Raw genomic sequence first — 26422 nt, 5'->3', positions numbered from 1 at the left:
AATATCTCCTCCTATCTCTTGGCCTTCTTCCGGAGAAATGGACGATTTCCATTTAAATTACAAATAATTTTAATAAGTTTCATTAATGGCTTTGAATACAAATAAGAAGCCAAGCTTTGGAATCCAGCATTCCTTTTAATGAAAAATTTCTGTCACTTGAAAAAGCGTGGGAAGCAGCAGCAAGGAGAGGGAGAGGAAAGGAGAGGGAGAGGAGGCGGCTCCAGCTCCTCTTGTCCTCTCTGCTCCAGCGGCACTTTCCTCAGGGGTCTCCTGGCTGCCCACCTAGTGGGGCCCTGGCTGGACTCAAGCTGGCACCCTATGTTCTCTTTTCCCCAAACCCAGGAAGCGTCCCTTTGGGAACCTGCCTCATATACTCTGGGAAAAGGACCCCCTGGCTTTATTAATTCTCATCTTTTACCTGGATATAAAGTCTTGTCAGGGCATGGATTTTTTAAGGCAAAGGGATAATTCCTGTCTAAAACAGAGGAACAACTGGCTTTGTCCGTGGGATCTTGGTAAAATATTCTAAGGAGAGGATTTTGGAAAGGTTGTTTAGTAAGTGTAGATTCTAAGGAGCTGTTTACCTTGAATAGATAAAATTACCTTGCTAAGTACAATGAATAACATCAAACCTATGCCAAAGGAGGATAATATAATTTACTAAGTTAAAAATAAAATATAACTACTAAAACAGACAGACAGTTGCAACACTTCATCCTGAACTGTTCAAGTTGCAAATGCAGCACAGTTGGCCTCTTCATCCTTTTCCAATCAAACCCTGCTTGTTAAGGAATCCCAGCCAGTTCTCCAAGTAAACACTCCAAAAGTACAAGATACTCCAAAGGTACAAGGATTGCATGTGCTATAAGAAATACCAAGCGCAGAGGCAGCCAAAACGTCTTCAGGTGCTATTTAGAAACAGGTCTTGGAAACAGTCCCACCGTCTTTAGTCAACAGATTGGTTAACAGGCTGATGTTGAATCTCCCTCATGCCCTTCTGTCTCACAGCTTGGCATGGAGCACATAAGTCCATACCTTACCCACCAGAAAAGCCAGCAGGGGTTTAGAGCAATGTCCCCTGTACCAGTGAAGAGCTGTTGAAAAGGCATTGATGGATCCACCTATCAGAATAAAAACCTGGACCCCGGCATCTCTGTTGTCCTTACCCTGAATTCCTTGGAGCAGGCCCAGAGATTTCCAGTGGGACTGGAATTTGGCCCAGTGTGCCACACTCCCATAAAACACAACTGTCTGTTGGTTAAACAGTGCCAAGCACGTCTCAGCCAGATGTCTGTTTACTGACTACTGAGAGAGAAAAGAAGCTCTCAGATGCTATTGCTTGGGTTTGCAGGATGTAGGACATTAATTATGAACAAATGAAACGATCACAAAACAGAGATGAGCCACATCACTTGGTTTGGCTGCAATTCTCAGGATATGAAAAAACAGTGACAGCACAGGCCTTGGTGAACATTCACTCTGCATTAAAAAATAAATATTTTGTTATCTATTTGCTTAAGATAGTTCTTTGCTTTCTTCTGCTAGAAGGGATAATGGACCATAAAATTGGTTAAATTATTGTCCATTCAGCACAAGTGCTCTCTGCAGTAAAAGAATCCTGCTTCACTTGGCCAAGAAAAAGATGTTGTGTTAAAAATATCTTTTCTTTCCTAGAAACAGCAAAGTCCAAAAACGTGAGATGGCATTCACTAGGAAAGCGCTGCTGAGGGAATTACAGCAGGATGGTGGGTTGGTGAGCGCCTTAAAGCATGGCCTTCCCTGGGGCACCCACGTAGGAGAGCAGGAGGATGGGGGAAGGCAGAGGTAGCAGAGCCCTTCAAAGGCCCTGAACTTTCTTATTATTTGCAGATGTAATTAGCATAGGCCTTTGCTCAGCAGTTAGCTATTAACAAACCCATTAAAAGACCTGCTCCAGAACAGACCATAATGGAAAGCTTCTGCTGTAATGTCTGCTGCCATTGCTGCCCTCCAGGGATGCTTCTCATCCAAATAGGCATCAAACCCCATCCTTGGCCTTTCATTGTTTTCCTACCTTTTCTAACCAGAATGTTGTGTCACACTGCCATAGCCTTGCAAATCAAGATCGAGAGTGTCTACGTCTTCTTCTCTGGACACTTTTCTATAAAAATTTTGATCTGATGCAAAGGCTTTAAAATTCACTACCTTTGCCCTACTCCACACAGATGATCTTCCTTAAGACAGGCATTGTCCTAGCCTTCTCCCAGTCTGCTTGTCTGTCCACAATAGGTTTCCAGAAATCCTGCATCACATCTCTCTGTATTCAGAGATGCAATCCACCTGGCCTGGTTAATCTTAGAACATTCTGCTTAAGTCTTCACTTACATTTTCCCTGCTCTAAGCTCGTCTTATCTCTTTACCACTAGCATTAGCTCCATGAGCTGTCTGCTCCCTGTAACTCTTTCAGTGAGCACAAATGCAGAATAAGCATCAAACACCCAGTTCCTGAGGGTCATCTGTGGATAGAACTTCTCATGGAGAAACAGGCCAAATCTTTTTTTCTGGTCTTCCTACAGCTAATGAGATAATGATTTTTTTTTCTTGTAGGGGATAGATTTTAGTAATTGCAAGGGATGAAATATGACCCCAAAAGATCTTATGAAAATTTTCATGTGAGCTGTTTTCAAGGAAGACTGTCTCTTGAACCCCTCAGCTCAAGAAAGCAACATACTAAGAGGAAGAGAGCAAGTGAAGAACAAAACAATTACGTAAAACTCAGACGCTGTTGAGCACCTTCCTCTCACCAAATGCATGCAAGAAGTGAGACAAGAAGGTGCTTGCTGTAGCCATTCCCCTGCTCTCAAGACACTGACTAGAGGCCCGAAAAGTCTCCAGGATACATAGCCTGAGCCATGAGAAAATATGAAAGAAAGAGTTTGTTTTAAAGATAGTAGAAGGAGAAATAAAAAACAAACCCACACCCCCCTTTCTTGAACTTTCCTTAATGACAGTGAGATGTTTCTTTCCCAGCAAAAGCTAACTGCTACTCTTGACACGCCTGATGTCAGCTGGAGGAACAGATGGCCCAATGGTTCATTTCAAACTGTTCACTCAGCCAAACAGCACAAATTGCATTAATTGCCTCACAGTACGAGCAGGGAACGGAGCGCTCCGCGTGTCCTCACTGTGAATCACTGAGACTTCTCATAATTATTCACATTTGACAGGTCAGTCAGGAACTTACCCTCATACTGGGAGGGGTGGGGGCAGAGGGAGCACGACACAAGAAAACGCCTGAGCCAAGCACTCTGCAGGTAACAGAAGGTGCCCAAGGGCTGATGTATCCTTTGACTTTTGCCGTGGCTTTAGAATGGGTCCCTCAGTACCATGCCACTTTCTGTTAGCACGGAAATGTACAGAGTAACACACCTACTGACCAGCCCCAGGGAGCAGGAGGAACCAGATTCGATTACTGACCTTCTCTCTGTTCACACTGAGACCAAGAACACCTTAAATGCACTGGAGGCCCTTCTTAGTAGGCCCTTGTTTTGTCCCTTCCTTCATCAAAGGTAGCTTACACACCACTGGAGGTCTTGGTTGGCCACCCAAGAGAAAGCAAGTTCCTAGAACCTCCCAGTCAGAACACCTAGGAATGGAAACCACAAGAGGAGACTCTCCATACCTGCCTTCAATGAGCACAGGTATCCAAGAATTGAAAAACCTGATGCAGCCAAAGAGTTTGAAAAAAATTATCCCAAATATGTCTTCTGTTTGTTTGTTTATTTCCATAATCTGAGAACCTTGTATTTGTTCAATTTACTAGTACATATGTGCACAGGCATCTGAAAAGTTCATGCAGAAGGGGTGCCCAGATAAAAAGCTCTCCTTTAGGTTTGATTGCTCTAAACCTTGTTTAATAAAGTGATTAATTAGATACTCCATATCCTGTTGAAAAGTCCTGACCCTTTGCTCATCACTTGTAAGTGAAATATATTAGCTTTTTGCACACTGAAGACACTACATTTCTTTTGACCAAGGGAAAAATATTGCTAAATTACCATGAGATCAGATATTTAAGGATACAGTTTCCAAGCTAATATGATCACTAATGCTTCTCCATTATCCATTGAGTATATTTTCTTTATTTCAGAAATTTAGTAAAATACAATACCAGGAAAAGACTAACCTTAATTTTCCACAGGCTGCTGAGATTCCTGCTGCAAAATGTACAGGCGAATCCTGCTGCGCTTTTTTCCTCTCTGCTTTAGAAGGAGCAGAACCACTGTGGTTTTAACACCGTGGGCAGAGGTTCTGTGCACATCTACGTGCGTTGCTAAACTCTGCTTGAGCCCCTCCTACAAGAAAAAAGCATGGAAAGACTGGGGGAAATTAAACAAACGAGCAAAACATGTGCAAACCTCGATCTACAGGTGCAGCCCTCCCCAGATTGGCAGCAGTTCTGTTTATTGTAAATGAGTGACAGCTGAGGAGCGGCTCTTTTGCTCCACACCTGCTCAGTGGAGGCTCTGTCTGCACTTTCCTTCATAGATCCCTCTGTGCTGGCCTCAGATCTCACAGGTCTGTAGAGGAGAGAGGTTCTTCACTGTTTTCCTCTCTTAAGCAGAAGTTGCTGTTTTCCCCCTCAAAAGTAGCTTGTGTGGTGCATTCAGGTGCTCGAATTTTGAGCACTATCACTTGGATTTCCTGGTTTGGAAACAGGGCCTTACTGCACTTCTGACATCTGCTTCACTTCTCATCCATGCCTTCTTTGTGCCCACGGGCTCTCCATCTCCCTTGGACTAATTCCACCCAAACATTCCCATGCCCACATTTCAGGTGAGCTGTTTCACAAAGCATTCCAAGAGCTTCTGCATTGCACCACCATCTCTGAACGATCTCTCCTTCTTTTGGACTCAAGCGAGCAGCTTCTGAAGTTACTGGAGAGCTTCCAGCTTGTAGCAGGAATTAATTCAGACATTAATTTATTCCTTTGGGGCTCTTTCCTGGTTTAGCTGCATTTTACCAGCATTTAACTGCATTCCACCCAACTCCACTGACAATATCAATGTGGGAGAAAGGGAAGGAGAAATGGAGCACAAAGCAGCCTGGGAGATCTGGAATGGCAGAAGTGGCCATCATTACCACTGGATCTTCCCCTGCTCTGAGAGAGGGCAACAGGCAGCAGAGCAGAAGTAAGCCAAGCTACAGACCTGCAACCTCAGTTGCACAGAACTCATGGCTCGGTACAAAACCAATTCAACTTTTCCTGCTTTGATTAAAATAATATACATTATTAAAGCTAAATATTACTGACTTATTAATTAAATGACAATGAGGGCTTTTGAAACCTAAGGGCGAGTAAATAGCATGGACATTTCTGCTTCTTAGCTAGTAATAACAAGATACTGGGAATGGGTTTTCAGGTATGGCCCCAGCTACCAAGTTCCCCTTTTGTAAGAGTGTAAAGGAGGGACTAGTAAGAGATCTTGCAGCATCATGCTAAATCTCTGTTTAGCAATTATGGTAACATCTATTTAGATTTATGCCCATATCAGTGATATGACCCTGGAAATGTAATGTCATGTACAGCATGTAAGACTTCAGTGTGATTTTGCTGTTTTGTGTGGAAGAACCAAGGACAAATTTGTTTCCAGTTGCAGTGACATAATTATGTTGTCAACTGCTGCATTTACTGTCTTGTTTTTGTCCTGTGTGGTGCTGTTTTTCTGTACGTTACCTTGATCTCGCTTATGTCCTTTTACCGAAGATTGCTGCACCTCTCTTACATAATCAAATATTTATTCCTGAAGTACCACTCAATGTTATGGCCATTTCGACATCTCCATTTCAGGTAACTAATTCCCATTACCAGCTCATACCTGTTAGTGTTTATTCATCCCAGAGGTGGTGGTCTCAGCCCAGCTCCCAGTCCACCTGATAAAACAAGCAACCCCAAGCACCACTGAAGCTAGTGGTTAATTAAAATGCAACCAGCCCTGGGCTAATTAATTACCCTGTACTGTCATGCTCGGCACAGGAGATGAGATTTAAAGCCACAGGGACTGAGCTATGTCTTGGATCTAGTGTGGGCGAAAGAACCTTGTTGGCCATGATGAGAGCTGGCTACAACAATTCACATGTCTAATAAACCCTGTGTGGGGTTTTGCAGTCAGGCTTCTTCTGGCTTTGTGCCCTCCTCATGCCAGGCTGTTGCACGGCACAGCTCCGCCACCATACCAGCAGCACCGTCACTTTCCCTATGGGATTAAGGGTCACCTGGCTTCTCTGGGGAGGGGAAATGAAGAAGGCTCACTCCAGTGACCTTCCCTGGGGCACCTGCTTCCTTCCTGGTGCAGAACCCGTGGGAGCTTTCTGACCAGATCCATGTGGCAAAGAGAGGAGCCCCCTCTGCTGCGTAGGCGGGTCCCCAGGCAGGACAGCAGTGGGGCAGCCCAGCCAGCTGAGTGATGGCGAGGACTGCAGCCTCTGCTTGCTCTCACCCCTCTTCCTCTCTGCACAGGGTCCTCATACATCCCCATATGCCTTTGTGGGTGGGCTTTCAGAACTGCCCCCCACTGCAAATTGTTTCATCAGACACGCTTGGACACCAAGCCCAAAAAAACCCCAAACCCTGGAGGGTAATTCCTAGGGCTGCGGTCACGGAGCATGACTAACGTGGAGCCGAGAAACCCTGGCAGCCTGTGACAACACAGCTGTAAAGTAATTGTTAATTCTGCTGTTGTTAACAGCAGTGCTCCAGTTTCTCTCTCATGTGATTCATCCCATGTTTCCCAATAACTGCTGCAAAACTAACAACCTGCCTCGTCACAGGAGGCAGCTCTCCAGCGCTGGAGACAGATTGTCCCGAAGTCACCTTTCCCTCCCTCCTCCACATTAATACAGGCAGCAGCAGAAGGCTGGCTCCTATCCTGCAAACACATTTTCAGAAGAAAAAAAAAAAAAAAATTGCCTTTTTGTCATTTTTGAAAGGAGCAACAAAAATGTAACGAAACCTCTTATCCTGATTAGGTTTTGCTAGTGAAAAAATGATCCATTATGACACAAGCTCATTAGCTGGAAGAACAATCTTCCTATAGAGATAGGTATGTCTTTCTCTTGGTCATCCATTAGTAGATTTTCCTTAGAAATTTCCTGAGACAGAAGATACTGAAAAGAATTTCTTGTTTACCAACTCCATCCCAGTTTATTTTTACCCTTGAGTTTGAATACTCAAAAGCTGGATGCTAATGCTTTGGCCCTACTGCACATTAGCAGCCAGTGCCTGGAACAGGCCATCAGCTTTCACTACATTACTGCACCTTCCACAAAAAATACAGGATTAGTTTTCAGTACTCTGAGATCCTCTTGAAACAACGAAAACAAAATGGATTCTTAAGAACATCATCATCCCCTTAAAGGTCTGACCCCTACTGAGGTCAAAATGAACAGGATTTTGTTTTACATTTGTTTCCTCAAGATGAGTAGTTACTCATCACTGGTGCATTCTTGTGAAAAAGTGGCAAAATACCATGCAGGGACCGCACGCTGTCAAGTAGAAACAGGTAAAATATTGTATTTGATAACGTCTTTTCTTATTCCACTTGTGTGAAAACTTGAACAACTGTTGAACAATTTAAAAAGAGACTCAGATATACCTATTTCTAAAATTTCAGATATGCTAATCTCTGAAACCGACTCTGTGTCCCTACACTAATGTGTTAAGTTCAGCCACTTCTCTGAAAACCACACTATAGTCAGGAAAATGCATTACAAGATGGGCTTTAAAGTACCTCCTTTGGAGCCAGCAGTTGTCCCAGCAAGCAGAGCATTGGTGTCCATAAATGTGCATCCAGGATGGGCCAAACTATGACGTTGGTGCTCGTCATCTTCCAGTAACTCATTGTCTCTGGAGCCACTCTTGGACAAATCTCTCTGCAAAGTCCCTGCTGTGAACTGCGCTAGGGAATTATTTAAAATGATAGAAAAGGGGACAAAGGAGGAATTTTAAACCAGACCAAATCCCCTCCCCAGTTCATCGCGATTCCACTGTCAAGTGGGCCAACAGCCAAAGTGTGGGAACATCAGCACAGGGGTAGGAGGAAACATCTGGGAACAGAAACACCTTCACACCAACACAGACAAGGGCTCCCCATATCACCAAATCCATCTGACCCACTAGTTCAGCCTCCTAGACAGGATTCCTAGCGCTGGCTTTAGGAGGGTCCCTACTAAAGGAAGTAAGAATTTGTCACAGCACAAAAATCTCGTATGTGAGCTCTCTAGGGCTAATCACACACCAACTTCATGTCAGCAGCTCGGAGCACCAGCTGAACGTAGTGAAGAGGCACTTACACACTGCTTCGGCAATCACTGAGTTATAGTTAGTAATCAACATTAGAAACGTGACACTGGTATATACATTCCACATTTCCAAGCATGCTTGTCTTAGGAACAAACCCAGGTAGTTGATATAAAAATCATGGGGGCCTCTGACTACCGTTTGTCCATACTCCTAACAAAGCATTTTGCCATTAGCTTCAGCGGGAGCAGAAAAATCCTTGCTGTTAAGGCTTTGGCACAAAACTATTGCTGCTTCTTTAAACAGGAGCTGCACTGCACCACGTTATCTCCCTAAGCAGCTATCCCACTTTAGCTTCCTCAGAGGTCAGCCATTCATCTCTGCTAAGTACATCCGGTGTAGAAAGAAAATTCCTTAATCCTATTTCATGTGCTTGTTTTCATATGCACAGCCACAATTCTCCCACAGCCAGCCTGGGTGATACAAGAAAAATCCTTGTTTGCTGCTACTGCTGTCTGTGCTGTACAGATGCTCACAAGAAAAACTTCGCTTGGGCTGGCTCTTAACTCTTGCGTGCTACAGCAGAGGTATGTAAAATAAACAGCCATCATCACTTACAATGCAAAGAAAGAAACCGCATGGATTTTCATGTCTACTAAATGATTACTAGCCTCTGAGAAATACAGGACTCAAGCACATGACAAAAATCGGCAAAAATCCTGTGCCTCGTTTACCTAAGGAGTTTATTTCACCTTGTTATATTTACCTTAAGCCTCCTAGACAAGAACTCCCTCAAGCTAATTACAGGATGGTTGTTTCCTTCTAGCATATGGGCTGACAGAGGACTCACCTTCGTCTCCAGAGAACAACCTTCCCACTGTCCTAGCACGTGCTTAACAAAAACTAATCTCTCTACTTTTAGCTCCTTTTAAATTAGGCTTAGCTCCTTGGAAGAAGAAAAGAAAATACAGGCAGCATCACGACACTTCCATGCTGTCCATAAGCAACCACTAAGAGAAAAAGACAAACCACCTCCACCCGTGGAGTGAGATATGAGACCACGGGTGTTTGAAACTGCACCACCTGGTACTGTACTTATCCCGGGTAAAACTGACAGGCCAGAAGGTCTGTTATAGGAGGCAAGAGATATTTAGGTCACTCCAGAGAAATGCAAAACCAGAGCTAATATCCAAGCACATTCATGGATTCTCAAAAAGTGTCAACCCGAAGCAAGTCCACCTTTCATTCAGCAACACCCTTGTGTTGAAGAGGCTTTGCCTGCACCTCCCTTGTGTAGGCTTACAGAATAGTGAACTCATTAAATACCTGGGCATATTTCTTACCCTAGATTAGAGGAAAATGTTTCCTTTGATAAAAGAAGGTGAATTTGCTACACCTGAAAATGCAGTGAAACAGTCCAAATTTTATTTATCACAGCATGGTTCTTTATTGACTGGTGAGTTTTTTAATATACAAGAAGAAAAGTTCTGGACTGTCTTTGTTTCTACACAGAAAATACTTCCTAACCCCTGCTTTTTTGAATGACATCCTTTGTTTCTTGTTGTTGCAGAGTACTGAAACACAAAATTTAATACTATGTGAAGAATTTCAACAGAATATTTAATAAAAGGGAGTAAAAAATTTAACACTTTTAAAAAAAAAGCAATATAAAAAACTGCATTAGGAGTAAAATGCAGGTCCATCCAATTGTCCAGTCTGGAGTATGAGTTATTCATTTTCTCCTGTAACAAAGAGGTGCACATTTTTCTTGGACTGTAGCATTTGAGCTGTGCGATCTATGCCAACCACTGCAGCCAATTTCTGAGCATCATACTTGGAGTAGAGCACAGTACAAGTCCAAGTAGCATCCACTCCATTGTCTGTGGCCTTCATCATGTTACAAATCTCACTGTAGAAGTGGGAGTATGTTGGTAACTCATAGAAAATGAGGTTCCTAATGCCTTTTATCGTATACCTGTATTAGGAAAAAGCAAAGAAGTAAGTTTGTTGGCTATTCGTACAAAATGTCAGTGTTAAAACACCAATCTTGTATCAGTTCCTCCAATTTCCATCCACTTCAACGCTCGTCAGTTATAACTCAACTCTACAAACCCTGCGTCATGGACTGAAGACTGAATAGAGGAGTGGAATTTAACGGGTAAATCTAACACTGTCAGGCACAATGACTTCCTCTAAAGTACGGATCACCACCAACTTATGTAGTAGTCAGCCTCTTTAGCCTGGATTTTAAGACAGTGAAGCCTGATCAGACTAAGACTCATGAACCTTTTCTTAATTGCCAAAATATCTTCTGCTAATAGAAAAAATCCTGTTCCATTAGGAACTTGTAAACAGCACCAGTCAGAATGTAGCAAATTTTCCAGGTGGCCTCAGTTTGCTGTATTGCATTTGCTGAAACAATCACAACTTTTTCCAAAATTTTATGCAATTACTGTGGCACAGATGAACACAAATAAAAGGCCCAATGAATCCCACTTGCAGGCTATATCATCTTGTCCTGACATCAGTGGAACTTGGCAGCACTTACCTTCCTGAATAAAGCCTTGCGCATACCCAAGTACTAAAGTCTCTGCAAAGGGACTGCTGACAACATGCAAAAACTTTAAAGTAAAACTCAACAGATCTTACTTCAGTCAAAGATGTCCTCAGAGGGATCCAACAGATTCAAAAAGCAGTACAGTCCATCTATGAACAAGGTCAGACTCAACCTTCCAAACAGCACACATGCAACTCAGAGGGAAAACTCGGTCCACAATTTACCTTTTGTAAAAGTGGAAGCGCTCAGTGAACAATAAAAACTGCTTCTCTCCCTTGAGAAAGAACCGCCTCGCTCTGCAGACAGCAGCCTTTTTAGTGTATTCACAGATGTGAGTAAAATTCAGGTCCTCTTTCTTGAAGTAATTTCGGAGACGCACGTAGTCAAAGTATGACGGGACATAAATGAGCGTGTGTGACATGATGGCATCGCGGTACTCGGGCAAGACTTTGTCGATGAAAAACTGAAACCTCGGTTAAGAAAACAAGTTATGTTGTAACCAGAGTCAACATTTAGCTTTCTGATGATGATCATGACCTCGAACATAAATACCATCCAACAACAGGCTACAGAAGATTTTCTACACATTTCTCCTTTTTTTAACTTCATAGGATTTCTACACGCATAGAGGATAAAAGGCTTTATCAGTACTATGCAATCATGGTAGAGACTGATATTCCTTTCCCAGACTTTATTCTCCCATGCCTTTGGCAAGGAGAAGGCCAGTATTCCCCTCCATATGTGCAGAGCCCAGCCTACACCTGAGGACTAATAAAGGCATCCTTCTAGTGGTGAAAACACAGCGTGCTCTGCAGGGAACAATATGCTCCACTAAACCCAAAACTGCAGTCATTAGGGCACAGCAAAACAGTCTGAAACACTCAGTACCTTGCATCTATTACCGAAGTTATACTTTCAGGTTCTAATCTCCGAAAAACATGAGGAAGTTGGACCACAACGTGGCTAATGGAGCCAGCGAGCGGCACGTTGCGGACGGCCACCTGCGAGGAGAAAGTAGGATGTTAGGGGAAGCAGCATGGCAAAGGCAGCCAGCTTCCTGCTTCCAACTCACATCTGCCAGAGGTGCATGGGGCTGCTTTCAGGAAAGCTCCAATATAAAACTACTGTCAGGTATAAACATCCTTGATCTCTTAAATACACAATGACTACTTATGCCCTGAATCCATATATATGAGGTGGTCTACTAAGGTTTTTACTTTTCCTGTTTCTTTCAAAGTACTAACAATTCATGCTTCTTACGCAATAGGAGATTTAAAAAAAAAAAAAAAGGAAGCATGTGAACCTTCCATTTCACAACAAAATAAATAAAACAAGGTAACTTATGTATGTCAAATTAAGAAAAAAAAAAATCCAATTTCTGACATAAAACAGCAGTTATCCATGAAAGAAAAGGATCAAACAAGTATGGCTGCATAAAGAGTTCTTCATGCCTCTGGCACAGCATGCAGCATCATGAGATTCACACTGCATTACCTGGGTAAGGGAAATGACTGGCACAGTCTTGAAGCAACTGAATTATGGAATTTTTCTGCGTGTCGGGTTCTCTGTTCCTCTCCCCCTCCCTTCTGTCAGCACTAGAAGAAAACTTTCAGCTCATCTGTGAGCTCACCTGCCCAACGTAATTGAAGCAGTGTTTGTTGAAGACAGAGTTGATCTGGGGGTCCTGAAGGGCACTGAACAGCAGCGTCTGCCGGTAGTACTTGGACCAGTTGTTGAGGTTCTGCATTCGTACTCGGGAAAAGTCCACCCCATGGGAATCGAGGGGCAGCAGGTTAATGTGCTTCACCAGGTGCTACACAGACAGAAGGAAACACATCACTACTGACATCCCTGTGCCACACCTGCAAAAGCCTGAGCTGCATCGAGAAAGAAGGCAGGGACCAGCAAGACAGCAGAGAGTAAAGAACACCGGCATCTCCCAAGACACAACTGTCTGGAATTTATTGACCACAGCAAGAGTAATTTACTTGATTTTCTGCTGCAGAACTGAAAGCTACCATCTCTTTAGTCACCAGTAACAGTAACCTTAGCTTCCAATCCTCTCCTTGGGGCAAGTATAATGGATTTGTTTGTATTTAAGTCAATGGGCCCAAGGTTTCTGAGCTAAAAGAAGCCCCAACTGCAGCTCAGCTCCCATCACATTCACTGAGAGTTTGGGTGCATGTGAGGAAATTCACTTTATTTTTCTCTCAGGGAATGATGCCTAGGACTGGCATCCCTGCCACCACACGGCAGTTGCACCTAAAGGAAAAAATAAAGAAACAGGCTCCAGGGCTCCAGGACTCATTCCCTGGATATCACACAGACTCATATGCCCCTTCTGGGACTTGTGAGGAAAGAAGACATCTTCTGATTCCTTCAAAATGCACAGTAACATCATGCTGTCAAAATGCCTGGTCCAGGTACTTCAAAAGTGTTTCTGGGGGGGAAGAAAATCCCCACCCTTTCTGTTCTGAAAACTTTTACTAACCAAAAGCCAAAAAGCACAGGTACTGATGCATATTAGCCACAATCCAAAAGCTCCATTTTCATTAAATGTACAGGAAAATGTTCATACTGTTTAACTATGGACATGACTAAGGTTTAGTTACTTAGCAGTCAATGGAGACATGCAGCAGCTCCTATTGCTTTCTGGGGGAACCTGAATTAGGTTGCAGAGATTCCTCACATGGCTGCAATCTGACTGAGACACTGGGCACTCAGATAGCTGGCATATTTTCTCCCAGATGTGATTAAAAGAATCATCACTATCTCATCCTGCAAGATAATTAAAACTGTCCAAAAAAAAAAAATCTCTGATGAAATATGCCACTAAGATTTACAGAGAACAGGTGCTGAATACTACCAAAATCTGTAGAAAGAATATTCTTAGTATAAGGAAAATAAAAGGGTGGTAGGAGAAAAAGGAACAAACATTCATGTCTGGAATCAAGTCAATAAAAACCAGCAATACTGCTCACTGCCAAAACTGAGTTACATCAGACTAACAAGACACAGCACAACACAAAAATGAATACATACGGAAAACGCACCAGAACGTGTTCCCAGTTCTGCATCAGGTAAATATCTGCCTGATCAATTATGAGAATTTCTATTGATGACAGAAAATCAAAATCTCTCTTCTTCTCCCCCTCTGCGCCAATAACAGTCCTCATCCCCAGGGGAGAGGCGATGATGATGTCTGATGAGTAAAATGGTGCATACAGTCTCATACTCTTCTGAAGAATTGCAACTCCTGTCCAACAACAACCAACGGCAAATTCTTAGTTAAGATCATTTATCAACCATATTCTTCTAGCAGGCTCTGTAATAGTAACTCCCTACACCTCCTCTCCCTTGACACTTACTGATGATTGTAGCTGGACACAACTCATCTGTCAGAAACTCTTCTGTCCTCAAAAAGTGCTTACCTGCTCTACCCCCATTTGACAAGCATTTGGAAAATTTTCATGAAGTTAGGCAAAGTCTTTTATTAATACTTTTTTCCAGATTTTTCAGAACCTGGACAAAATTTTTTGACTGAAACATTTTTTTTTTTTTTTTTGTGATTTTTTCTGCTAAGCAGGAGGATGAGGGAGCGGAAGAACTTTAGGGAAAAAAAAGCCAGAAATTATTAACTACTCCTTTCAACCTAAATCCTAAACTTTGGTCTCTGCCTTTAGGTATTATAGGGACTGTTATTCTAATCTGTCATGAGAGATTTGGTGTGGACCTCTTGACTATTAACTGCCTTTATTGACAGAGCTGCAAGATTTATTACTAAACCACAAAGGACAAGGTTCTTCATATTACGATGACCAAATGCACGACCAGTTTTGTACCTTCCCTGCCGCTGCTTCTCACACCACATGTTGCAGTGTACATTCTGATGCAGCTTATGCATCACCTCTCATGTTATAGACAGGAAAAGGAAGGAATCAAAGGAGTTTGTTTCATAACTACATGGCAATACTGCTAGAACCCACTTTCCCGATCTTAAAAATGCAGCTAGTCCAGACCACATTCAAACAACCCCTACAGTCTGCCCAACAAAGGAGTCTCTCCATCTTCTTTCTCTGTCTGTGTGAAGACAGCTATCACAGGTACAGCTGAAGAATTTCACACAGACAGACAGTGGTGGGGGTCCCTACTGCTATTTTAACCAAATTATTAAAAAAAGGGAAAAAAAAAAAAAAAGAAAAAAAAGAAAGGTACAATCAGTTGAATTTCCAGGAAGAAGATATCACTTGTCAGAGCATATACACAGTTTAGCAACATCAAGTCTTTCTTCTGTTTAAAAATGTGCAAGAGTGGTTTCAGTAAGGCATAACAAATGTGCTTTAAATTAGATCTTTGTGCAGAAGAAACAGGGTGTAAGGCACAGTAAGAAAGAGAAATTATTCTGCTTCTATGATTTGCTTCTGCAAGTAACAGCACTGAAAGTTTCTTCAAGCATTTCTTAACACTTAGTAAGTGGAACAAGCAGACTGCGTTATGGGAGAGGACTGAAGGGAAAATTATTATGCTACTGAAAGTAAGATGCTCTCAGCCTGAGAGATATTCACTGGGGAAGGAAGAAAGAACGACTGAGTGCGACCTGCTTGTAATCTTCATTACATTTCTTGGGGTGCCAATTTATCTTCCAAGGCGCAATATTTCAAAAGCCTCTGATCTGTCAAGTTAAGTTAAAAAAACTGCCTTCTCATCTTGGCAGCTCCAGGAACCAAGCCACTAGCTAATTCTCTGCATACTGAGTTACTAAACAGCGTAAGATTACAGTATTATGAAACAGTCTCAAATTTGCTGCTGGTCCAACACTCCTACTTGCTGGCTCTCTGTTTGCTTTCATGAAAACCATGGGCAACAAAGCAGAAAACTGCTTTGCTCAGTATTGAGCTTTAAGTTTGTTCCAACCATTACCAATTATAAGAGACATTGTGAACAGGCTGATTAAACCCCAAAGATTTTTCTTTTTTTCATAACATGAAAGACTTTGCTGCTATCTTCAAAATGAGGTGTGGGCAATCCTTCTAGAATAAAGCATTCATTGCATTTTAAGTGATTCTGAACTTGATGTGGAAATAATTACTTTTCTAATTTCTCTTCCTTTTTAAGTTCTGACAAGGTAAGAAAGATTTGCAGAAAAATCGAAGTTACCAATGCAAAACTAGCAGGAATACCAAAGAGCCCAGAATCTCACCAGAACTTCCAGCCCTGAAAGCCCCTAGACATTTGGGAAGAACTTGTTACTTTGCAGTTCTTTCCAAGCTATGACATCTCTGTTGAGTAGGTCATTACCAATTCTGAAGTGGTCATCAATGTTGCCAGCAAAGACAGCTTCATAATCTTCAGGTCTTTTTAGGTTGGGGGGCTTCTCTTCCGGGTCAGAGCCAAACTCCCCTTTGAAGCGCTTTTTATTACTTACATCTATTTTTTTTTTGTCATTCACTTCAAGAAGACTGATGAAAATATGCACAATTCTCAGAGCACATTCCCTGAAGGGCACTATCATCAGCACCTGCACAGATCAACAGTTACAACAGAATAACCCATAAAATACAAACACTCACAGTTAACTGTATGTTAAATTATTTTTTTTACTTGGATGTGTCCCCGGGGGACATCCCAACAGTCAAAACAATTCTGACATGCAGTGGGAAGAAGGATGCAATGGGATGCAGTGTGCTCACTAACTGGTACTGGCCAGCAGCTCAGCTTGGTTCCCCATCTCACACCCACAGTACCAGTATAGGGGAACTGAAAACTAAGCATGTTCTCCTGTTCTCCCTCACCCCTAGGCAAGCAAGAGCTCCTGTGATACAGAGAGGGGGTCAACGGCTGGCTTCTGGGTGAGTGGCAATAATCTCTGCACAGAACTCTAACATATAAATGTCTAACAGGGCAGTCAACACAGAAACCAAAGGCGTTGGCCGGGTGTGCAGCAAACACTAAACCCTGACTCTGGAACTGTTCAACAGGCAGCTGGCACACCAGTGACAGGCTGGCCATAGTTGAATCTGTCCTCTAGCTGGTTATCAGCTAGAGGAGACTGTGAATCCAGGGGGGATTGGTTTGGGGCCCACTCCCCCAGTTATGACTGGTGGCCTTGACAATGGGATTCCCTGAGGTCTCCCAGGTACAGAAAGATCCTTCCGTATAGGCAAGTCCTTACAAGTGTGTTAAGACAAAAAAAAATCTGGCACAAACCACACTGAGTGACAGCCTACACTACCTACTGTACTAGCAGATTTAGAAATGGAAGCAGGAAAACGTAACAGTCTGTAGTGACAGGGGGAAAAACAAAGAGGTGAGTCAAACTCAGGGCTCGGCACAGAGACAGGCTGGCTAACAACACCGTGACCACTGCTTCTTGCAGGGCACTTGCCCTGGCCACAGAGGACAACTTTTGGACATGATAAAGGGATGTGGAAAGCCACGTGCCCAGAAACACGTCACCTGAGGGAGCAGCAACAGAAATACTTCCGGATAAACTAGCAGGATGTTTGTACAGGCAGGCAGGGTGAGGATAGGGGAATCATGTTCATGAAGCTCTCTTACCTTAGGCCTAGTGAGCCCCTGATCCCTGTAGTCATCTGTGTCAGACCCTGGTTTTCTGTCTCTTCGCTTGGCATTGTTGCTGAGCACTTGGGCATTTGCCTTCAGAACGTGGTTCAAGGCATGCAGGCAGTAAGCATGCCGGATTTCCTCTCCATTTGTTAAAGCATTTCTTTCTGGATAGAACAAGTCCCGGTATGAATTCATGATACAGAAGAGCTCTCTTTGCAAAGGGGTAAAAGGGGAATCGCTTGGTTTGTTCACTGAGGAGAGAAACTGTTTATTCACTTTTGGCCAAGTGGACTCCAAAGGCTTGTGGAGATAAAGCTGTTTCACATCAACTTCTTTGTCTGCTTTCAAAGTTTTAGGTTTCTCCAAAGTGGAAGAAAAAGTTAGTTGTCCCAGTCTTGGCCACTGAAAAGAAAAAGCCAACGACAAAGACGAGTCATATGTACCCAACTTCGTACATTTTAAGGCATGTCACCACAGCTGACAGTTCCATCAAGTTCATGAAATTTCAGAAATTACCTTCTCATAACATAAGTTGAACCCTTTTTTTCAATATGCAGTCCCTTTTCGAGTCTGCCAGAGTAAATAACAATAAACTTGATCTCAGATCTGGATGGATCTTCCAGTGATGTGTCTTTAACTGTTCTCATTTTACAGAAAACTGAGGAAGGATACAATTTTCTGCCTAACCCACTCAGCAAACCAGTGGCTCGACCCAGGGAAAAGATGAAAACACTGAATTCCAACTATGCTTACCAACTGGCCCCACTGAGGTACATACTTTATTTAAAAATGAAAACAAACCCATTAGGGGCTGATCCCAGGAGTTGTGATTCAATTACTAAATGAAATCTTCTGGATGTCTCTCTGATTTTGAGGGCAACAGCTATCAGTGCAATAGGGAAAAACTCTAAACTTTAAGCCTTCTGCCATGCAAGTTGTCCCCAACTATCCCCATAAAGTAGCTACACCAATTTAAGCAAAGATTTATCACGCACTTCTTCAGGTGGCACTGGTAATTTTGGCCACCATATTCCAAAAAAGAAAAAAGTGAATTAAATTTTTTTTTTTAAATCACAGTTTTCTCTCTGACTAACTATTGGCTAACTTCCAAACAATGTCACCCAGCATATGGCTGACCAGAATGGAAGGCAACTCTCCAAAACAAAATCAGATGTGAAAAAGTTAGGAAGCAAGGATTTGTCTAAAAATGAGTCTTTTGAAAACCAGTACTCTTTCATAAGCAATGAGGTGGTTTTCTGATACTGTAATTCACACATTATTGCCAGAATTAACAACGTACGTAATAAATTCCCCTTTCACCAGCCTGTCAATGCCACCCTGAAGCAAGAACGTGAAAGTGCATCATAAGTACTTTTAAAACTGCACATGGTCATCTCAGAGGTTCAGCTGCAGAGCACATCATGCTGTCAACACGCAGAAACAAGCCCTGTTTCTACCCTTTGTTAAGGTTTTGGGTTTACAGATCAAACTCTACAGCCACGTGTTTCAGATATGTCACCATGTGCCTACAGAACAGCAGACTTCAGATTTCAACTCTTGCACAGCACTAAGTGCATAAGAAAACTGTTCAACAACAACGGTGACAAAACCTTGATATTTGCAGTGCCAACTGTTAATAATAACAATTATAATCTACTTAGTTTTTATATGATAAAGGATTATTTTAATCCAGGCATCTTTAGGAACTCTGTAAGGGTACAGAACACTATTACCTGGCTTTGACTTGAAGTTTTAGGAAGTGTAGACATTTTCTCTATTTCTTTTTCTTCAAGTTCTTTGTCCATGTGCTGTTTAAATGGATCTATTTATAACAACAACAAAAAAACAGCCTGAGAACTATTGCAGCTAATAGTGGAATCAAGTTTCAGAATGGATTTGCAAATGAGACGAACATTTTCCATGCTGAAACACCACAATTAAAACTAGTTATTTCAAAGCACTTGGAGATGAGAGAAAGGATGTCAAATTCTCTCTAAAAGAACAGAGGGAACAGATTTGACAGATTGCTTTTACAAAAGAAAAAGAAGCACTTATGGAAGTACTAGAATTTTCAAGCACAAAACAAATGTTGGACAGGAAACCGATATGTACTAGAAAACACTGTGACAATTTTCTGCCTTTAGCTTGGACATGTCCATTGCTTGCAGGTGAAAAAGGCTGTCAAGTGAACTTACTGCCCTTCCTAATTTATAAACAGTTCTGCCCAGGGCTTTGGCCAGTGATATGAACACAGTTTGTAATAAAGTACAAAAATATTAGGCGGGTTATGGAGAAGGGAGGCAAAAATTGCCCGAAGTGAGCAGAAGTCTGATTTATCTAATCAGCATTTCTTCTTGGAAAGGAAAGGAGAGGCAAATAACTGTTAAATCGTATTACATTCAAAGACACTGGCACACACAAAGTCACATGCAAAGCTTATTTTGAAAGCCAAGCCCCGTATCCTGCTTGCGGCACAGCAGCGCTCGCTGCATAAAGAAAACTAATTAGGAACACTAGTGCTTGCCAACAAATATCCAGCCCACATACAAGTTATCCAGGCAAGAGTCAAGACATTTGCTAATCATGACACTGTTGAGAAAATCTTCCCAGCAACACAAACGAACAGAGTATCATTTAATTGCACTACACTCTTGCTCCTCAGTTGAGGTTTTACTGATTACAGCATTTTTCAGATAAAGTAGAGGGAAGAATGAGATGCATTTTCAGGAATTCTAGTGACCTCAGGGATAGAGTAGAAATTCATCCCCTTTCTGCTATCTTAGGTGACTCGTTTTCTGTAACAGATTATAAAGACACTTCCAAGCTACAAGAACCCACTGAGAAGTAGTGCATCATTTATAGGTGGAACAAAGCTGTTAGGATACTTAGCATGCAGTTGGAGAACTACCATTCTCATTAAAATGTAATGCCAACAGCCTAAGTAAGTCATATTCTTATGGTAACAAGAACGAGCTGTTTTTTCTATCACATGGCCCTTTGATGCTTCCACACATTTCATGCATCAACCAGGCTGCCTCCCAGATCTAATGTCAGCTGCTGCTCCAAGATGACAAGCCAGCATCACTAGGGATGCTACAAACATATTTCTCTCTCTCAAACTATGCCATCTGATATTAAAGCCACAGAGCATAAAATATGAGCAGAAGCTCGGCGAGTGCCAATGTACGGGATGTCACCGAGCGATCGCACACCTGTGCCACGCACTTATTTGTATTACATATGGTGGGATGACTCCAACACTGCGGCTCAGATACACCCAGATTCTGAGCTACATCCGTAAAAGACACCACATGTGCTCTGCTGATGGCTCATACCTTCCTGATCCTGGTGCAGTCAGACTCCTCTGCATAACCTTCAAAATTCTGAGAGCCCAGAGCATTTGTCTAAATTACTGTGGTTGCACCAAGCTTCTCAGAGTCTCACCTCTAACTCCACTGAGTTGTGAAGGATGCCCTCACAGGTCAGCTTTGTGATTATCTCCTGTGCTGTTCGTGCCAAAAATATCTTCAGTAGTCAAGTGCAAACTTGCAGAGCCCTTCGTATTACACTGGCTTTTAAAACTACTGTTAAAGCAACAGAACAAGATAACACCCTCCACACACATCTCTGGATCTTGATACTTCAACCTTTATCGGTCACAGCAGAAATCATGCATGAATCCCAGTCCACAGGGGCTACAGAAATCAAATGGTTCAGCTACACAACTGCATTCCTTATGGAACTGGCTCATACACGGCAATGCAATGAATAATGCAGTGGAAGAAGTCGGAAGCTATGCAGAGTATCCTTAAGGTGCTTGATAATTTAAACATGTTTACAGATACTCTTCTAAATGCAGATCCCTAAGCACAAACACACTACCTTCTGAAAAAGCTTGTGAAGAACTGCTGCCTCTCGTATCTGCATTACAATCTCCACTCTCCTCTTCCATGAAATTGGTTTCCAAGCTAAATTCAGATTCGTGTTTCACATCAGTAAACTCCTCAATTACTCCATGACGTGGGTCACAAGAGGTATCTGCGCCATCGTCCTGCTCCTGGCCGAGCGTCTGCTCTGCTGTGTCTGTAGCTGTCAATTGTTAGAGGGAGAAATGGGTTATTCTGTTATTCTCTCCTGGAAAAGTTACTGTCTGTAGACGTTGTTCGCTCTGAGTTACTGGCCTTTTTCTCCCAATACTCTATCAAAAAACATAAAAGCAGACTTTGTATTCTACAATAAAGATGACTTTTGGCTAGCGTGCCAAATGTTACATAATACAAAACGTGTTTCCCCAGAGAAAATTAAAAAAGTAACCTATTTGGGGAATAAAACTTCTAGTTTCCAAAGACCTCAAGTAACAGGAAATAATTAAAACTTGACTCCTCTCTCACCGAATTTTTTTGCAGACTTCCTAAACGAAGATACCTTGTCATAAAGGCGGAGGTTTCCTCCCAGTTTACATACTCTTTCCTCTGCTATGAGGCAAACCTTTCCCTCCTCTCGGTGGCAGCAGCCAAGCCAGATGCTACTCAAGAGAACAGCTTGTGTCTGCCATGAGTGGGTGAGAACCCCTGGTATGCTGCTCCATGTGGTTTTCCCCTGTGCTGCCGCACAAACAACATCTGAGGAAGCAGCAGCAGGCTGTCTGACGGGAAATGAGCACAGCTACCCTTTCCCCTGCTAAATCCTTCAGCAGTTGCTGCTTCCACCCACACAGAGGCAATGCAGCAACAGAGTCTCCAAGGCAGAAGAGCACCCGGCCAACAAGCCAGTTCTGCACCAGGATCCTGGCTAAAACACTATTTACCAAAGCATGGGAAAAGACAAACTACCTTCTTCCTCCTCTGGTACATCATTCTTATCTTCTTCACCTCCTTCTGCTTCTCCAGTCTCCTGGGACCCTTCGCTGTCCATTTCTGCCTCACTTTGCCCAGATTCTTCTGATTCACTTTCATCTTCCTCTTCCTCACTCTCAGACTCAGGAGAAGTCTTCAGGGTAGCCAGGAGCTTATGATATACAGAGACCTGTTCCACTTCAGTCTCTGAATCGCTTTCTGCACTCGATTTATCAGAATTCTCAGACTGGAAAGGAAAACACGAGTGTAACAGCAACAACAGCAACAGTCTATTAGGCAGCAGGCAATTACCCCTACCCCTACGTCCACTGTTGTATTTCCCCTCTCCCATGCAACTCTTACGCAGGTGCAAAGGAATTTTTCAAAAGCCAACATTTTATGCCAACAGCTATGCTGGACATCTCCATTCAGATTCTGAAAGCATCCTGAGAGGCAGTCTGAAGTGCCTTGTTCTGCACTGATTTGACTTGGAGCATCACAAAATCCGGTTCTTTCAGTATGAACAAAGTGGGGGCATTTGATCTCCACAGACAAAGGTATTTACTGAACTAGGACTACATCCTTCTAAGAAAACCAGTCAGAGATTGAAAACTGTGGAAAGGCACCCCTGCAAGAGACAGAGCACACTGGAAATGCTTCTGTCCTTCAAGAAGGTAAGTGAAAAAGCTGCCAGTTGACAATGGCTCCCCAGGGTGCTGGTCAGGTTTGACTCAGTTGTACAGCCCTATACCTCAAACAAGCCAGCCTCAGAGCCAGTTCTGTCCTGGGCTTGCACAAGCCAGTGTACAGATTACAGTGAAACAGGAATACAGGCACATCACCACTTACTCCTTTCTTAAATCTTTTCAGCTCCAAAAGGAAAAAATCAGTACATACTTTATTAATGCACAAAATTGATAAAGAAAAAAAATGAAACAGAGTAATTAATTTTTCCACACTAAGACTCTGAAGTGTTTTATTAATTTGATGATGAAGGAGGTTACCAAATCCTGACTGAAAGAAAGTTAAAGCACTGGCAATCTGAAGAAGAGGAATGAGCATTAACAAATTTCTTTGTTCAACAGAGAACAAAACATCTCCTAACTCATGCAACATTAAGTTTATTAACATAATTAAAACAACTTAAAGCATGATATAATTTTCACTGTAACTAAGTATATGCAAAAAACCCAAGAACTGCTGTTACTTCCTGCTGCTTCTGCCCTCTCATGGTATTAGTTTTGAGTTAGACATTGTAGAGAACAGTTCAGAGCCAAAATTCACACTCATTTTTTTCTCCTAAATGCTTATTTTCTAAGTGGAACAACTTAATGAGGCTGAATAACTCGGTAACACAAAATGCAAAGTTTTTCACTTCACTGAACTACACAAAGATGAAAGTAAGGAAAAAAAATACATTACCAGTTCACATATTTGAGTTGCTTCTGGTCTTTCAGAAACCCTGAAAAGAAAGCACTGAATTATCTTACGCTGTCAATGAAGTTATATACAGGATGAAAGAGATGAGGGGAAGAGTGAATGGATGAGTTATACAAGTTTGAAGAAATTAAAAGAAAGTTTAAAACCAAAGCATCACACATTTTTCCCTAAGAAAACACTGCCACTTACCCTGAAGGGTCACCCTCTCACGTGATGATGCACCCTGTACATGAAGCCTAAGTGCTCAAGCATTACAACAGATCAACAAAAGTTCTGAAGTAAAATCCAGCTTTAATCAAAAGATGAGGTGTTAAAAGGAATTTAAAAGAAGCTACCGACAAGGATAGTTTTTACAAAGTTAACCAGAGCAAGGGTCTACCTCTAGCATTAAATATTGATCTACGAAGTGGGAAAAAGACAAACTACAGGAAAAATTAGCATTAATTAACCAGTGTTGGGACCGCAATTCTGCAAACAAGACACTGTACAGAAGATGGGCCTAAACTAACCTAAACTAACTTCAAAAAGATGCAGAGCCTCGAGTGGGTCTGAGCGTCACCGTACGCAGGACACTGTTCCCAGCCGGACAGGGCCAGGAGGATCCCAAGGGACACACAAAGAACACGTCTTAACGCTTATGTGCCTTCTCCTAAGGGCACAACTTAAGCTGGTGATACAGCAGTGTTTTTCTCGCGGGCTTCCAAGGCTCTACAGCAGCACCAGGTCACACAATACCTGGACCAAGCAGCTCTTTCTTCACAAGTTTACACGGGGGCACTAAGGGACAGCGCCCTCTCTGACAGACGGGCATCCTGCCCTGGAGGCCACAGGTCTTCGGTCCTGCATTTTCACATCCTGTGCGGCATCAGAATGGGCACGGAACAGTGGGAAACCTGGAGCCCAGACAAGGGACCAGCCTGGTGTCACATGGGAACCCAACTTCGCACTCCTCCGCTTCCCCACTGCTCTTGGCAGCCTCCGGGCTGCACCACAAGAGTCTGGGACACTTGTGGCAAGAAAATCCGAGCCCAGATGTCCTGCCTTCCGTTCTCCTCTCGAGATTCCAGGCTCACGAGCGGCAGCGCGCCACGCAGCTGCAACTCCCCTCCGTCCCTCGCTCTCACGGGTTTGCCCGCCCCGGCACTCACTTGTCGTAGAACGGGTGCTCCTCCCCGAACTCCCGCAGGTGCTTCTTCTGTTTCTTGCTCAGGGTGCGCAGCAGCTCCCGCCCGCCGCGCCGCTTCCCCATCCCGGCCCGGCTCCCTCCACGTGGGATGTCCCACGCCGTACGGCGGCCCGGACGCGCCGCTGTAGCACGGCGGGGCGGTCCCCGCAGCCCGGCACCGCCCCGGTGCTGCCGGGGGCGGGTGTTTCACGCCCGGGGAAGGCGGGGCCGGGAGGCGGCTGGAAGGAGCGGCGGAGGCCGGGGGTGAGCCCCGCGGGCCGCGCCTCGCCCCGCCCGCCGCCGGCCTGCGGCCGTATGGGGAGCGGGGCGGGCGGTTGTGCCTGCGGGCCCCGCTGGGGAATGCAAAATGCCTGCAGGGAACATTCATCCCAAACTGTGCCCCAAATCCAGAAGCTGTCCCGAAGATGCGCCCCGTGACCCCGAGCTTGGTAGGGGCCGTGACGCGTTTCCGCTGCCGAGGCGGGGCTGAGGCCGCCGAGCGGCGTGTGCGGATCGCATCCTGCAGCGCATCCCGCATCCTGCAGCGCATCCCGCAACGCAGCCCCGCCAGCCCCGCTCCGCCGGGCCCGGGGCTGCTCCCCACGGCCACGATCCCGCCGGCCGAAGGGGCGGAGATGGCTGCCCTGCACCGAGGGGCGAGTGCTGACGGAGCCCAGGCTGTAATGAGGGTGGGCAGAGGGATGTTGAAGGCCTTCTTCTGCGTTTTTCTTTGCACCGCAAGCTTTTGCGTATAGTTACCATAATATATATTTTATTATGTGTATGTTATTATATAATAAAGTGTATTTTTCCCGTGTACATAGGGGATAGGACTGGACAAGCCTGGGCGTTTGTCCTGGAAGTGGCCAGAGAAACGGGCCAGGTTGGAAGGGACCACAGGGGGGGGTCAATCTAGTCCAACCTCCGTGCTTAAGCAGGGTCGTCCTGGAGCACATTGCACAGGATTACGTCCAGATCGTTCCTGAATATCTCCAGTGAGAGAGACTCCACAACCTCTCTGGGTGATCTGTTCCAGTGCTTGGTCACCTGCACAGTAAAGTTCTTCCTTATATTCCATTGGAAATTCTGTGCATCAGTTTCTGCCCATTTCCTCTTGTCCTATTGCTTGGTATCACCAAGAAGAGCCTGGATCCATCCTCTTGGCACCCCTCCTTCAGATATTTATACAGATTAATGAGTCCATGAATGATGGAGAGGATGCTCTGACCTTTATTGCTATGATGAAATTTTTTAATTCCCACAGCATTCCAGGTGAATGCAATGTCTCTTCCAATCTCCAGCTGCGGAAGCACTGATGATCTGAATGCAGTGTGACCCACCCTCTCCATACCTTGGGGAACACTGCAAATGGCCTATTCAGGTAGACACTACTTGAGATACCACATCTTCCCCAGCTCACCGCTGATCTGCAGTGCTTTGCCAAAAGCTACCAGTGCTGTGGGAAAACCTCTACAATAAAGCTAGAGGGAGAGACCCAGCAGAAGTCCTTAAAGTTCAGACTGTTTTATTCTGAAAGGTAAAATCAAAAGCTCCAAATGAAACCACACTAATTTCTGGAT

General features: G+C 43.7%; 1 protein-coding gene across 1 annotated transcript; it reads right to left on the bottom strand.

Moving 5' to 3' along the window:
• Positions 1-9702: 9702 nt before the first annotated feature.
• Positions 9703-24986, bottom strand: UTP25 (UTP25 small subunit processor component). The gene is made up of 12 exons (XM_027893512.1): positions 24826-24986; positions 23660-23699; positions 22235-22484; positions 21285-21491; positions 19136-19224; positions 17394-17804; positions 16134-16353; positions 13889-14091; positions 12466-12648; positions 11724-11836; positions 11060-11305; positions 9703-10253 (listed from the first exon to the last, which is right to left on the bottom strand). The coding sequence occupies exons 1-12, from the start codon at positions 24924-24926 to the stop codon at positions 10007-10009; spliced, it is 2310 nt and encodes a 769-aa protein (XP_027749313.1). The 5' UTR covers positions 24927-24986; the 3' UTR covers positions 9703-10006.
• Between the last annotated feature and the right edge of the window lie 1436 nt (positions 24987-26422).

Source organism: Empidonax traillii, unplaced genomic scaffold, assembly GCF_003031625.1.
Source record: "Empidonax traillii isolate 1590-97213 ecotype Southwest subspecies unplaced genomic scaffold, ASM303162v1 scaffold391:size1093220, whole genome shotgun sequence".
Classification (NCBI taxonomy): domain Eukaryota; kingdom Metazoa; phylum Chordata; class Aves; order Passeriformes; family Tyrannidae; genus Empidonax; species Empidonax traillii.
The sequence above is the reverse complement of the archived record's forward strand: the minus strand, read 5'-3'. Positions and strand labels throughout refer to the sequence as shown.